Source organism: Corythoichthys intestinalis, chromosome 20 (assembly GCF_030265065.1).
Source record: "Corythoichthys intestinalis isolate RoL2023-P3 chromosome 20, ASM3026506v1, whole genome shotgun sequence".
Lineage (NCBI taxonomy): Eukaryota > Metazoa > Chordata > Actinopteri > Syngnathiformes > Syngnathidae > Corythoichthys > Corythoichthys intestinalis.
Genome location: NC_080414.1, coordinates 36,577,387 through 36,594,109, shown reverse-complemented (window position 1 = coordinate 36,594,109; position 16,723 = coordinate 36,577,387). Strand labels below are relative to the sequence as shown.

Genomic DNA, 16,723 nt, shown 5'->3' with positions numbered 1-16,723 from the left:
TCACTGTTTTAACTACTGGAATGTCAAAACATAATTATACCTGTTTTTACAATGTGGTATAATTCCGAATAAAGGGGATTTTAGGTATGATTTCATACCAGTCAAGCCACCAAAAAAGAAGTGCCAAATAAAGACACCTTGCAGTTTGTCTTCCTTCTTCCTGGCATTATGGCTTCTTTACAGGAAAAGGTTTTGTAATAGCACACCATTCCCGATACATTACACACCACTGAAAGCACTCTATTCATTGATGAATTTACTGCAACTCTACTGTTCAAGTACTGAACTGCACTGTATTGAAGTAAGCCAAAAAATGGTACAGTATGGATCAGTAACTATATACTCAGGAAATTAAAAACATTGCAAGGTGGTTTAGTGATTAGGACACATTTGGTTTTCCACAGTCCCAATTAGAGTTGTGAGATAATATAGGCCAATATAAGAACTTGAATTAATATCGGAAAAAATAGTAGGTATCGATATGTATGCTTTTGTGCATAGGCTGGTCACAGCCTAGCATAGCAGCAGAGCTTAGCATGACCTCCAGATTTCTCTTAACTAAGAAGTTCTGGATTTGAGATCTGAGGGAAAAAAATAATTACTCATAGTTCACAAATTAAATGAACAATTCATGAGAAATAATGAATTATAAACTCGTCACATAAAATTACTGAGTCCCCAGAAAGAAATAGTCATTAAGAAACGTAATAAAACCAAATATTTTAGGTAAAAATCGGGTCAAAAAGCCCAGCAAAATGGATCTTGGAATTTTCATTGCGTTGACATGTCCTTTGATTACCTGCCTGTATTTGTAATGCTTTAGTTGCCCCCTATTGGTTCTTTGGGGTAACTAGTATTAATGTGATTTTAGCTCATTTCAATTTATTTTATTCATTAGGGACATTATTTTGACACTTTTTCTAAAACTTCAGTTGAAGGTCTTCTCTTGTTTAACAGAAAACTTTAATTTTATTTGGTTGTTACATTTAATATCATTAGCGCATCCAGTGGGGCATCACGAGGGTTGCCAACTCCCTGAAAAAAAAAAAGAATGGACACCTCATTGGTTGAGCCTGCCTGATTACCATCAAGCTTTGATCATTTTTTTGTATGTGAAATGATTTTATTTTATAATACAGTATTATAATAATTTTACTCAAAACTGAATTAATTAGGTACATACACATGAAAAACAATATTTATCAGCAATGTATTGTTAATACAAAAATACTACAACAAAATTGTTATCTGTCATGCTAAACTTAAAACTGCATAATTTAACCCTTAAAGGTATCCACGGATTGAAAGAGTTCTAGTTAGTTTGTAGTTCTTAAAAGCTAAACATTATGAGTTAAAATAAATTTTATATTGAAACCCCTCTTGATGTTTTCGTTTTTATACAATTTGTAAAATTTGTTTACTTATGAGGTAGATATCCGTGACTTATTTACAGACACCATTTTTTTCCATTGTGACGTAATTTGTTTAAAAGTTTAAAATATGTGAGTGAATAATTTTAAGTCATTTTTTAAAATGAAATATTGGACATCAATTAATGATTCTAAGCTAAAAATGACAGACATTTTGAATAATAAATATAATTCTTTTATGGCTGGGTTGAAACAAAAGCGGTTGCGCGACGTCTGTAAACGGGGGTTTCCAGGGTAAAACGGACAAATTAAAAATAGTTGGGGGCTTAATGCGCCATGAATCTGCTATGGCAGCATATAGACATATTGTTCTATCAAACACAACAGTTCTTTTGGCTTCAAATACAGCAGTTTATTTTAAAGAGGAGTGCAAAAGCAGAAACTGCTTTTTCAGTCTTGTCTGTCTTTTCCGCCATATATATATATATATATATATATATATATATATATATATATATATATATATATTAGGGCTGTCAAAATTATCGCGTTAACGCGCGGTAATTAATTTTTTAAATTAATCACGTTAAAATATTTGACGCAATTAACGCACATGTCCCGCTCAGACAGTATTCTGCCTTTTGGTAAGTTTTACAGCAAGGCTTTTTGTGCTGTCTAACAGCGAACTCTTGTGGTCGCTTTGCGACATGGTTTATTGTTGTCTTGCCAGTTCAATATGGCTGCAGGACGTCTCGGGCTGACGCCTACGTTGTAATGTTGTGCTTATATGATCCTTGGACAAGATTTGTCCGTAAGTATGGTTGTTGTAAATAATGCACATATTATGATAGTAAGCGAAATGTTATATTTTTTGTATGAGACGCTTTTTGTTTATGTTTTGTGAACCTGTATAGCGTGCTAAGCTAACGTTGTTGCTAATGCAATGCTTGTGTACTTTTTTTTGTAGTTTTACGACGGTCTAAAGAGGACAATGGTTTGAGGCCATTTTATTAATAAATCAGATGAAAAAGAAAGAAGTCTGATTATTATGGCGTCGTTCACTAGCTGTCTAGCTTTGGAAAAAGTAGACGCTTCGGAGTGAGGACAGCATGGACAGATTTAAATGACAGTAGAGTGAAATCCCCACTACAGTCCTTATGTACTGTATGTTGAATGTATATATCCATCTTGTGTCTTATCTTTCCATTCCAACAATTTATTTTACAGAATATATATATAATTTACAGAAAAACATGGCATATTTTATAAATGGTTAGAATTGCGATTAATTGCGATTAATTACGATTAATTAATTTTTAAGCTGTAATTAACTCGATTAAAAATTTTAATCGTTTGACAGCCCTAATATATATATATATATATATATATGTATATATATATATGTATATATATATGTATATACTGTATATATATTTGAATAAATGTTTTTTTTTTTAATGTAAATAAGCTCCGCCTCTACTACGCGGATTTTCACTTATCGCGGAGGGGTTGGTCCTCATGAACCGCGAAAAACAAGGGGTCAATGTACTTTTTTAAAACGTGCAAACATTAACTATGAGGTAAACTTTTTTTGTGTGTGCGTTCAAAGTCCCCTCGGCAATCGTTCAAAGTCCCCTCGGCAATAAGTTTTGCAAATGATCACTCCAAATATAATGTGGAAATGCAAAAGAAATTGACAGAACACAAAAAAAACAATGCAAATAGTGAAAATAAAGTACACTAAGATCAAGAAAACAAATGGTCATCATTTTGAACATGCTTTTTACTCGCGCTTCCCTCTTATCTTCCACACTCTTATGTTGTCTTCTGTTTGCCTTATGACAAGTCATTAGCGGACAACTCTAGACCCAATATTGAAAATGTATGATGAGCAAATTCATTAACATTTCACATCTTTCCTCCTTCAGATCTCAGTGAGAATGCCATCACAATTTTCTCTGTGATGGGCCTCTTCTCCTCGCAGGCCACTGCGTCGCTTTGCATTCTCTTCACGGCAGAGATCATGCCCACGGTCATCAGGTAGGTTAATATAAGGACAAGTAAAATGAGTGTCTTACAATACGTGGTAGAAAGTACAATTAAATTGCGTGCCGGCTGGCGAGAAACAATAATGCAAAGTTAAACACTGTGAGCAATTGCGTGAGCAAAAATAGTCTCGACAGTTCAAAAACAATGCTTCCCAATGTATAACTGCAAGGAATTTGTACATTTTGCCATTCATACAACTCAATAGATTTCTAGATTCCACACTTGTTAAATGAATTAAGAAGAGAGCATCATTATTTCATTATCCCCTCTTATTCTTGAGGGGAAAAAGGCTCTGCTGCAAAAATAGTGAAAATGCACAAATAATTGACACCCTCAACGGTGGCAAAGCACTCTTTTTCTTTATGTTACTTCCAGTGTTGTTAATAATGGCGTTAGAGCAGGGGTGGGCAAACCGGTCCTCGAGGGCCACAGTGGGTCCTGGTCTTTGTTCCAACTGACCCTGCACAGATAGTTTAACCAATGCGGTTTCAGCAGAAATCAGAAGCACCTGACTGCAATCGACTGATTGCACTTGTAAAACAGCAGATTGGTGAAAAAGTGTCCTCTTAATGGGTTGTAACAAAAACCCGCACCCACTGCGGCCCTTTGTGGCGTTAGAGTATAATGGTGTTATTTTTTTCAGTAGTGAGTAATCTAATTAATTACTTTTCCCGTCTTTGCAACGCCGTTGCCGTTGTTGAGGATGTGAAGGGGCGCGTTACTACAATTTGGTTGAATGAAGCACAAGTTGTCTGATTTTGTCAAAGCTTCCTGGGAGACAGCAGAGCGGAAGGGAGGAGGAGGGAAGGGGTGGTGATGCCGTTGCAAACGCAATGATGATTGGCTAGGTGGGCAGAGCCCTGCTTCACTGCACGCTCTGGCTAACACAACAAGACAGCGATAATGGCGACGGGCTAGGGAATTGCATAGGTAGCGTTCTCAAACTTGAATTATATTCAATATTGGTATGTTACGGAATATTTAAAGATAGTGTCAGGGGTCGACAATATAAATGGCCCGCTGGCATGGACGTACTTTTAAAACCGCCATGGCCTGGTGGGGCCAATAAGAAGAATGCGTCGATATTAAAAAAAAAAAACGTATTTCACATTAATACCCAGTGGTTCCGTATTTTGATGACATTACGCTATCCCGATCAAAGACAACCTTACAGTCTACAGTGAGGAGCAGAAGTGTTTGTACCCTTTGTGACTTTCCAAGTTCACCCACTTAGAAAGGATAGGTAGAGGTCTGAAATTTCAATCATTGATGCATTTCCACTTATAGAGACATGATCTAAAAAAAAAAAAATCCGGAACTCACATTGTATGATTTTTTAAAGATAATTTATTTGTAATTTACTGGGGTTCATAAGTATTTGTACCCCTGAGAATCAGTAATTCATATTACACTCAAAGAGTTGTCATTCTATCTTAAAGTCCACATTTACCCCATGAGTAACCACCCACTCGCCACGTATTTGAGCTCATGTTTGTCCCCAGTGCACCCCACAGTCAGTCATAATCCAACTGCTACCTTGGGCAAGACCAGAGAACTTTCGAAAGACACCAGAGAAAAATTGTTGAGCTCCACAAAGCTGGAAAAGGCTATGGGACAATTTGAAAGCAGCTTGGTGAGAATAAATCAACAGTTGCACCAATTATTAGAAAATGGAAAAGGCTAAACTTGACTGATAATCTTCATCGGACTGGGGCTCCATGTAAAACCTCTCCTCGTGGGGCATCACTCATGATGAGAAAAGTGAGGTCTCACCCTAGAACTACACGGCAGGAGCTGGCCAATGACCTGAAGAGAGCTGGATGCACATTTTCAAAGACTACTGTCAGTACAACACTACGGTGCAATGGTTTAACATCATGCATTGCTCAGAAGGTTCCCCTGTTGAAGCCAGTACATGTGAAGGCCCGTCTGAAGTTTGCCAGGCACCATCTGAATGATGCAGAGGGATCATGGGAGAAAGTCATGTGGTCAGATGAGACCAAAGTAGAACCTTTTGGTGCAAACTTTAGTCGTCGTGTTTGGAGAAAAAAGTAGGATGAGTGTAATCCCAAGAAGACCACCCCTGCTGTCAAGTATGAGGGTAGAAACCTCATGTTTTGGGGCTGCTTTTTGGCAAAGGGGTCTGGACGACTGTACTGTATAAAACAGAGGATGAATGTTAAAATGTATCGTCAGATTTTGAGCCATAACCTCCTTCCCTCAGTCAGAGATTTGAAGATGAGTCGTGGCTGGATCTTCCAACATGACAATGATCCGAAGCACACAGCAAAGCTGACCAAAGAGTGGCTGCGTGCAAATACTTCTTCTCCTCACTGTATATACTGTATCTATACACACACACACACACACTGTATGTTTAGGACTATAAGTTGCTCCTGCGTATAAGTCGCATCAGCCATAAAATGCCCAACGAAAAGGAAAAAAACATAAGTCGCACCAGAGTATAAGTCCAATTTTTGGGGGAAATTTATTTAATAAAATCCAACACATAGAACAGATATGGTTTCTTGAAAGGCAATTTAAAATAAAAATACAATAGAAAACAACATGCCGAATAAGTGTACAGTATGATAATGTTATACGATGCATGAACAACGAAATGCGAACGTGGCCGGTATGTTACCGTAACATAGCTATTAAGAGTTATTCAGATAACTATAGCATAAATAGCATGCTAACAAGTTTACCAAACCATCAGTGTCACCCGAAAACACCAAAATAACATGTGAAATAATATAATAATGTGTTAATAATTTCACACATAAGTCGCACCCCCAGCCAAACTATGAAAAAAAAACCTGCGACTTATAGTCCGAAAAAATACGAAACTGTACATACATACAGAAGTCTTGAGTCAATATACAAAGAAAGAACCAAAAAATTGATTGACTGCTCAGTTTTATTTAAAACTTTACAGAATGTAAAAAACATCCAATACAATTGACTGCACTGTAAACAGAAGCTTAACAAGCTCAAAAATTCCAAAACTTAGCTAAATGGCAGCGTGCAAGTAAATATGAGGTGCATACCGCCACCTACTGTACAAGAGTGTGGTGGATTTTATTGGTCAATATCTTGTTCACCTGCCTAATCTTGCTTGTACTTGTGTTGTTGTCTCTAGTGCTCAATTACGGTATAGTTGCACTGGGTTTATTGATTGCGCAAGAGGAATGAAAACGAAACTATCGATTCACAATGAGAAAAAAAGAAAACAAACAAAAATAACGTGCAACTCAGGCAACAATTTGAAAAGTAGCGGAGTAAAATGTACAGATATCTGCTGTAAAATGTAGTGAAGTAAAAGCGAAAAGTACCACTTCATATTTGTACTCAGGTAAAGTACAGATACTCAAAAATGTGCTTAAGTACAGTAATAAAGTACTTTTGGTTCGATACATTCCATCACTTCTTGCAATTGAGTTTTCCAAAAATGCATATAAATGCCAACAGTGGCCACAAGATGCTGACAAAGCACTACTTTTATCCATTTATAATTCAGTAATGTAGATCCTTAGCAGATTTTTTTTTTCAATCTTTTTTAGCCCAGCAGGGCGGAGAACCAAAAGTGGTATTTGCCACGTGGCAAAATAGATTTTGCCATGTGGCATTTTTTTAGATGTGTCAAAATGGATTTTGCCATGTGGCATTTTTTTGTCATGAGGCAAAATGGATTTTTTCTTTGCCGTGTGGCATTTTTTTTCTTTGCCATGTGGCATTTTTTCTTTGCCATCTGGCTTTTTTTTTTTTTAGCCATGTGTCAAAATGGACTTTGAAATGTGGCATTTTTTGCAATGTGGCATAGCCTTCAATGGCATTGTCTGACTTGGGTTCCAGATGAATGTCGATGCGCTCTAATGTAAAGTGAATGGTCAAAAATCACTGCCACACATTTTTCTGTCATTTAAAATGAATTAAAAATTTGGACGTGCATAGCCGTCAATGGCGTGGATGTGCATGGCCTGCAAAACTGACATAAACCCCCCAAAAATGCCCCGCCCCCATTAAATGCCACAAACCAAAATCCATTTTGCTGCATACCCAAAAAAATGCCACGTCAAAATCCTTTTTTGCCATATGGGAAAAAAATGCCACATGGCAAAATCAATTTTGCCCCATGGCAAAAACGAAGAAAAAATGACACATGGCAAATTCAGTTTTGCCACATGAAAAAAAAATGCTACATGGCAAAGAAAAAGCCACATGACAAAATCAGTTTTGCCACATGGCAAAAAAATTCCCACATTCCCCCAAAAAATGCAACATGGCAAATATCACTTTTGGTTCTCGCTGTCTGTTGCAATTGTTACAAGATGGCAGCAAAGCACAATGTGAGCATTTTCAGATAGCTCATAAGAGGGCGCCAAAAATATACTTTTAATTGATTGGTCTATTTGCAGTGAGTAAAGGGAAACTGTACCCCCTTCAAATGATATCTTAGTGTATTGTGAGATGTTATTTATGTACCTCAGCTCAATAATTTGGATTAAAAACCTGCATACTTGTGTCCACAGAGGGACGGGCGTGGGTGTTGTGCTCGCCCTGGGCTGCGTGGGGCGCCTCAGTTCCCCGCTCATGGACCTGAGAAATCACTACGGCTACTTCTTGCACCATGTGGTTTATTCCTCTCTGGCCCTGCTGGCAGTCTTGTCCATCCTTCTGCTGCCTGAGAGTAAGAGAAAGCCGCTGCCTCAGACTCTGGCCGATGGCGAACAGTACCGGCGTCCCCCGCTAGGCCGGAGGAGGCGGGACAACGTGCCGCTGCTGGCCACTCCCAACCCAGAGACTTAAAGAAGAGCAGGAGGGGGCACGTGCAATTCCATTGAACACTGCATTCCTATTATTGGAGGAAGAAGAGTTGAGAGAAAAAGGGCTGTAAAGATTTTTAACACTTGGTGATGATCATCATATTTCAATTTTTCTTAACACTATCATCTCTGTGGCTTGGCTTCCTCTGGACTCTATTTTAAAACACTAGAAAGTCATTGATGACAACACTGCGGTCCCCCCTGGCATGTGTCATCTTTTGTTGATTTAATCCAACACTATTATTCAATGTGCTCTAGGTTAATTGACACCTCCTCCATCTGACGTAGAGCACAGTTCTCAGCTGTATCCTGTTACACTTAAGGTGTTACACGTTGTAAATATTTTACTTGAAATGTAGGGTTTCGCTCAAGACTGTCTCTGAAAGACGTGACACTATGCAGACGAAATGGTGTGGACTACTGCACTTTTGAAATGACGCCTTCAACGTGATAGAGTTACCTAAATACTGCACTACACCGCACCATCAGTATTCGGCATCTAATTAAAGCTCATAAAAAGTCTCAATCCATCTGGCCTGGAGCCAGAATATTTATATCCACAATAGCATCAGCATTAAGTATTCAATTAATAAATTATAGTGGTTAAGCATGGAGGCAAAATGTGACGGCAACATCCTATCTGCATGTGTGAAAGCACTTTGAAGGCCTTTTTCATACCTCTGTGAAGTTGAACCCCAATCAGATGCAAATATATAGAAAAATGATGTCATTCATTTGTGCTGCTAGCATTTTTGAGATATTAATAGTTCTTTTAGAGGTCAATCTGAGGCCAACCAGCCCACCATTTTGATTAAAAATGGTGCCGTTTGTTTGTGCTACATTTGTGCTGGTTTGTGCTGCTATCGTTTTTAAGATACAGACACGGGAGTCCCGTCTGCTATTTTGTTTCCAGTCGTTTTTTTTGTTTTGTTTTTTAAATAAGATCGACTTTTGATTTGTGATGCATGGTTTTATTTTGACTCGGGAAGCACAGAGCAGGTAGTACTTCCACATGCGATTAAAGTGCATGTGGCATGAAAAAGCATGTTTATATCATAATACACGCGGTATTTTATGCCCCTGAATGATATGGACCGCTTGGATGTGTGTGGAAGCGATCGCTATATTTATTTAGTATTTTTTAATCCCGCGCCATGAAAATGAGTGACTTCCGGCTTCGGTCTTGCATTGAGGAGGAGGGCGCTGTGACGTGTACGGTAGAAGACGTCCTCTTCACTATACAGTGTACTGTTATGTATGAGGGTGAAGGATTCAGCTGATTCTGCGGATTAATACGTTTATTTTTCGCATCAAGCCAGCCAAACGGTTGCAGAAAAATCATTCTGTATGCGGGAGAGGCGTATGCGCCTTTTTGGAGTTTCAAAAGGTTCCCATTCACCGTGGATATTTACTGTGGGACCATTGGACTTACGAGGAAGTGAGTAAACATCTTGTTTTGTATTATGTCAAATACGAATACAGCGATTACAAAGTAAACACTACAAACTTCCTTTAAATAAAGGACTACTTACGTTTGATCATTGATAGGCATGTAGAAAGCTCTCCTCATGCTCATTAGCAGTACGTTAGCTGCACAACAACTCCAGCCACCCTCCTCAGGGGAACGAACTGTAAATTGCTAACTCCGCCGGGCGGTTTGCCGATCCGTGAAGACAATCGACAACCGGGTCGTCATGTCAAATAATCCAGGCTAGTTATGTGTGATTTTCCGCTTCGAAGACTTTGAAACATCACTCAGTTCGGGTTAGCATGTCGGCTAGCTGTCACTCCTTCTGGTTTATTTACATTCTCGGAAGCCGGGGATGGGAAATGACATATGTCCGATTTAGGGGTCATAAAATATCGTTCGGGAGGTGCGACAGTAAAGGTGAAGTCGACAGTTTTGACCATTATGGAGTAATTTTGCCATGTCGTCCTGAATAAATGCATTTTTATTATTTCATATTCCATTTAGCACAAGATTGTTATTTGTCATTACCATGCCATTTATTTAGCAATTGGGGAAAATACTTGGATAAAAAGAATATCCTGTAAAAATATTGAAGTAAAGAGACAGAAACAATGACATTTTGCAGCTCTCTTCGTCGCGTTTTCCTCGTTCTGAACAATTCCCCCTCAATGGGCTGAATAGTAAAACCAATGAGCCCAGTCTATCGCTGACGTCATCCACCTGTTGGGGACGCTAAAGCCCTATAATGGTAGGCGTGGCTAACCGGCAGATTAAAAGACTAATTTCTCGTCATCTGCGCTTTGCTAAATTGTTGTATATAGTTGAATCGTCTCAAAATATGATTGTAATTCACATAATAATCCCATTTAAGACTTTTTTTCTCGTGTTGTATGCTCTTTAAGCTAGTATGTACACACGAAAAAGAATGTATTTGCGCACATGAAGAAGAGCGCACGCGCACACACACAAATTCGCGCAGCTGAGTGAGAGGGGAGAGAAAGCCTGCGTGCACATTTGTTGCTTGTGAAGCATTCTGTACCGTTTACTGTGAGTTTTCAAATGTTGTTGAATACTTGAGGTGAGTTAATGTGTAATTTTTTTGGGGGGATGATGTGCGGACGCTAACTGGTACGTACTAATCGTTTGTGATGATTGTTATTGCTGTATCAGCACTTAGTTATAAACGCAAATTTGAATGGCGTACCGCAAGCAACACGTCACTTTTGCTCATTAATACTAATAACTTTAGCAATTGTGGCTAGGCGGGTCAACCCCCTGTTTGTCCCTAATAGTGAATATGTGGAAGTAGTGTAAGAACTAGTGTTGCAACGGTTTGCGGTTCAAACTGTTCGGTTCGCCCTGTACGGTTCAATACGCCTTTATGAACCGCGCCTTTTCGGTTTTGCAATTAATGTATTCCGAACGCTTGTGGAATGAATTGATCGAGCTCTGTGTGCCTGTGTGTGACGTGAAGCACCGCTGTGGAGAAATTCCCGCCCCGCAAGTAAATGTCGGATCGCTATCAAGCTCCTGTGTAATAGAAGCCGAGTAAGGCCCTCTCTCGCTTACGAGTGAAGTGAAAGTGAAACAAGAAAGAAATAGCTATGGCGAGCGGTGGAGAGACCGAATTTTGAGGAAGCACCGGCTTCTTTCAAATCTGCGGTGTGGCAACATTTTGGTTTCCCCGTGGACTACAATGTGGAAGGAGAGAAAATATTGAAAAAAAAAATGCAAGCATTGCTCGGCGCTTGTTCCCCATGGTAATGGCAACACTTTTATAACATGACTCCGGCACCTCAGCCTGCATCACCCACTGATATCACTTTCTCAGGGCAGGACAACCCCGAAGATGACACCAGTGAAAACACACGGCGGGCTTCGTTAATTTATTTGCAACGCTTGACCCGCGTTACATTGTTCCCTCGCGGACATATTTCTCCAACAACGTAATCCCCGACATTTATGAAATGGCACACAAAGCCATCGAAGATGATTTCGCTAAAGCACATAGTTTCGCCTTGACCACTGATAGTTGGACGTCCCATGCTACAGAGTGCTACTACCTAACTGTGACGGTCCACTATAATTCATACCTGTCGAGTTGTACAGTCTCATCGTAATTTGTACAAGTGAGCACTGATTTTTAAATGTGTACGCCGTACGTTACGTTCAAAATCTGCACGTTTTTCGTGCATTACGTTTTTTTTTTCCCCATCCGTTCGGATTTGGTCCCCGTTTCTGCAACGAGACAATGGTCGTTAATACGTTGGTTGAATGACGCGAAAAAAATTCAGACACGGAGAGGGAAGAGTGTTTGTTGAGACGCTGTAACAAACGCGATGCTTGGCTATGTGGCTCCAATATTTCCTGACTGTAGCCGACAGAATACAATGTACGCCTATATATCTGATGCATATAGAACTACATGCGAAATGACAAACTCGGTAGCGTTAGTAAACAGCCGCCATTTTAGAGCAGTAAACTTCTCAGAAAGGCTCTGTTGTAGTAAACTTTCCGAGCGAACCGAAGCCACTTTTTATCTAAAATACAGTACTTCTAAATCGGCAAAATCTTGACTTGAGTCTATCTTTAAAGGATGAAACAGTTTGAAAATTTTCACATGTCGAAACAGAAGGGAACTAATGCAAAAACGGGAGCAATTTTTTCAACTTTAACGGTTGATTTACAACATTAAATGACCTCCAAACATAGCAAAGTTTACTATGTTTTTGGGTTTGTTTGTTTGTTTGTTTTTTTTAATGAGAAAAAAACCATGAAAGGTATCACTAGTTACTTTGCCAAGTAACTTTTTTACTACTGTGTATTTCAGTAGTCAGTCACTACACTGCCAAAGAGCTAAGAGGCATTTTAACAGTCGAAAATGTTTATATTTTAAGTGTTTATTTCATTTTTTTTTAAAGCAAAATAAAGGCAGTTAAAAAAAAAAAAAAGGCAAAACCGAACCGAAACCATGATCCCAAAACCGAGGTTCAAACCGAACCATGGGCTAACTGAACCGTTGCACCCCTAGTAAGAACGAGAAGTTTACTGAGCTAAACCTACCAATTCTGTCCGAAAATGACGTCCCTGTTGCCAAATTCACTGGTGAAGATGTGGAAGAACATACAAATGTTCAGTTAAAGAGATGGCTTGAGTGTTGGGGGCTGAAAAAGAGCCGACCTGATCAAGAGGTAGCTTTTTTATCAACACCTTTTGCTTACGCTGCTGACAATGACATTCTCCTGTTTCAACAATCTATCCTTTATCACCATATGCCCTGTCTTTCTTATATATTATATCCTCTGGTTGTCTTTGACCATTCTTGGGGGCAATTTACGTGGCTTTTTTTGTGTAGCAATCGCAAATTGTACTCAGTGACCGCCAACGAACACTTTTAATTTTTTTCATTAATAACAAATCTTAATTCTATAATTTATTTACACTTCCCCCATATTAAAGTTGTTGTTTTTACAACAGAAAAGGTAACAGTGGCAGTCAGATACCATTTTAGTTTTTTTCAGGTCATTCATTGTCAGAAGCAACATGGCAAAACGCCACGCTAAAAAAATAAGTAAAAATATCAAAATGACCTACCTCTGTAGGACCATGGGCCCCAACAAAATGTCTCCTGCATAGGAAATGTGAATGGATTCACCTTGCTGGCGTTAAACTGGTCTTTTGGACGTCCGCACAAGTTGATCCATTCTTCACATTTTTCCTCATAGTTTTTGGTTTCTGGAAAGGTATGAAGAAAACATCCTTCATATGTCATAATGTCTAGTGTCGTTTCTACATGTTCCATAGCAGCGGTGTTTGATCGGCATGTACTTTTTTTTAAAGATTACCGGCAGAAAACAAGCAGTACTAGCATGAGTTGTATGCGAGCGTGCTTCTATGTTGAACCCCTTCCAGTTTACGATGCCGACGTCACGCAGCCTTGCCGTTTAAAAATAGCATTCGTGCCGTATGCTATTGGAATAGGGACCCGAAATGTTGCCATTCGTTTATGCAATTGACGTCATCACTCGAAATACATATCTCAAAATCTATAAACAATAGCAGCACAAACGAAGGTTTTTACAGCACAAACCAACACAAACTTAGCACAAATGATTTACATCCTTTTTCGCCATTTTAACAAAATGGGAGGCTGGTTGACCTCAGATTGACCTATAAAAGAATTGTTAATACCTCACAAACGGAATGTCTTTTCAGCACAACCGAGCACAAACCTAGCACAAACGAATGACATCGTTTTTCTATGAATATGCCTCTGATGGGGGCTAACTTAATGGAGGTCTTTTTCATGTTTTATTTTTCTTCTTCAGAAGCTAACAGTACCTCTTTAGATGAGCAGTCTTAGTATAAAAGTGGATGAAGCTCCCACGGTAACTAAGTACAGTGAATGTCTGTTGATGCTGTAGAAAGGGCCTCATGATGAAGCTCCGCCGTAGCTAACGACGGGCCCTCCGAGCTTGTTATTCTTCTGCTTTCTTGCTCATTTTGAATATAGCAAAAGTGTGAGGTTGGACTGACTCGTCCCAATTGTTTGTAGAGCAAGACTTTATTAAAAGGATCATGAAAATAATGAACACTTTTGCTGATTTTCTTCTCCTTCACATGAGCTCTTCCTCAGTATGTCACGTTCTAAACAGAAAATGCTAGGCAAGACTCTCTGTCAGGTACACTATGTACCTGACACACTGATTGTTTAATGATGACCCAGTTAACTCTGTAACCTGATTTTGCTTCCAATACAACTGGTTACATTGACATTTTGCAACCTATATTTGACCTTGAACAAACGAGACCATCAGTGAAAGATAAACAAAGCGTTGGCAATTACGTGCATGTGGTTTGTTGAAGGAATGGGGAGGAACTCACTTACCGCAATGCTCAGCACACCTGTATACAGAGGTGGGTAGACGAGCCAAAAATTTGAATTAAGTAAGAGTAGCGGTACTTCAAAAATAATATTACTCAAGTAAAAGTAATACAAAGAATGTGCTCAAGTACAAGTAAAAAGTATTTGGTGAAAATAATACTCAGCTAATGAGTAACATTGTGAATAACTACTTATAATGTTTTTTTTTCACAGTTATCTATATGAACCGCTATTATTATACTGTACACTACACTACACTGTAAATTTTACTGCTTGCAGTATTAAGTTCAGTTCACAAGCAGTAAAATTTACTTAATAAAAGTAAGTCATAGACTTCATAATTTATTGACGTGGCGTGGGGCCAATAAATAGGGGGCCTGCATTGTTGGCGAGGCCGTCAAAGCTGACCAACTGGAATCACAGACGAAGAGCTTTTTCCGTTGAAAAATCTTGTGAATAAATGCTTAAATCTTTGAATTCTTTATAGATATGGTCGAAAAACAGTCTCGATTGTTGGTTAAAAGCAAAAAAAAAAAAAAAAAAATTCGAAGTTAGCATATATTTTATGTAAATATTTAGAAGTACAATGCTAGTCTGTTAGTGACTGTAGGTAGTGGCCGCCTGATGTAAACAGCTTTTCCGGTGAAAATTCTTGTGAATAAATGCTTAAATCCCTGAATTCTTTATCGATATGGATGAAAAACTCGATTCTTGGTTAAACGCAAAAAAAAAACAAAAAAAAAACGTGCAGGTAGCATTTATTTCACGTAAATATGTCAAAGTACGATGCTAGTCTCTTAGTGAATGTACAGTGGGGCAAATAAGTATTTAGTCAACCACTAATTGCTCAAGTTCTCCCACTTGAAAATATTAGCGAGGCCTGTAATTGTCAACATGGGTAAACATCAACCATGAGAAACAGAATGTGGAAAAACCCCAGAAAATCGCATTGTTTGATTTTTTTTAAAGAATTTAACTCCAGGACCTGTAAATGCTTCTTACGAAGCTACTCCTTTGTTGCCCTGGCTGTGTGTTTGGGATCATTGTCATGCTGAAAGACCCAGCCACGTCTCATCTTCAATGACCTTGCTGATGGAAGGAGATTTTCACTCAAAATCTCTCGATACATGGCCCCATTCATTTTTTTCTTTTACACAAATCAGTCGTCCTGGTCCCTTTGGAGAAAAACAGCCCCAAAGCATGATGTTTCCACCCCCATGCTTCACAGTGGGTGTGGTGTTCTTCGGATGCAATTCAGTATTCTTTCTCCTCCAAACATGAGAACCTGTGTTCCTACCAAAAAGTTCTATTTTGGTTTCATCTGACCATAACACATTCTCCCAGTCCTCTTCTGAATCATCCAAATGCTCTCTAGCGAACCTCAGACAGGCCTGGACGTGTACTTTCTTCAGCAGGGGGACACGTCTGGCAGTGCAGAATTTGAGTCCTTGGCGGCGCATTGTTTTACTGATACTAGCCTTTGTTACTGTGGTCCCAGCTCTCTGTAGGTCATTCAATCGGTCCCCCCGTGTGGTTCTGGGATTTTTGCTCACCGTTCTTGTTATCATTTTGACGCCACGGGTTGACATTTTGCATGGAGCCTCAGATCGAGGGAGATCATCAGTGGTTTTGTATGTCTTCCATTTTCTAATAAATGCTCCCACAGTTGATTTCTTTACACCAAGCGTTTTACCTATTGCAGATTCAGTCTTCCCAGCCTGGTGCAGTTCTACAATTTTGTCTCTGGTGTCCTTAAACAGCTCTTTGGTCTTGGCCATAGTGGAGTTTGGAGTGTGACTGACTGAGGTTGTGGACAGTTGTTTTTTATACTGATAATGAGTTAAAACAGGTGCCATTAATACAGGTAACGAGTGGAGCCTCGTTAGACCTCGTTAGAAGAAGTTAGAGCTGTTTGACAGCCAGAAATCTTGTTTGTAGGTGACCAAATACTTATTTTCCACTCAATTTTGGAAATAAATTCTTTAAGAATCAAACAATGTGATTTTCTGTCCCCCCCCCACATTCTGTCTCTCATGGTTGAGGTTTACCCATGTTGACAATTACAGGCCTCCCTAATCTTTTCAAGTAAGAGAACTTGCACAATTAGTGGTTGACTAAATAC

At 39.0% G+C, this 16,723-nt stretch overlaps 1 protein-coding gene across 2 annotated transcripts in view; it reads left to right on the top strand.

Moving 5' to 3' along the window:
* slc22a17 (solute carrier family 22 member 17) overlaps positions 1 to 14,308 on the top strand; it is a 68,200-nt gene extending 53,892 nt beyond the window's left edge. For both annotated transcript variants that reach the window (XM_057824816.1, XM_057824815.1), the window contains exons 9-10: positions 3,299 to 3,410; positions 7,952 to 14,308. In XM_057824816.1, coding sequence (XP_057680799.1) covers positions 3,299 to 3,410; positions 7,952 to 8,228 — 389 coding nt within the window. In that variant the 3' untranslated portion in view covers positions 8,229 to 14,308. The remainder of the gene's footprint in view (positions 1 to 3,298; positions 3,411 to 7,951) is intronic.
* Positions 14,309 to 16,723: the final 2,415 nt, after the last annotated feature.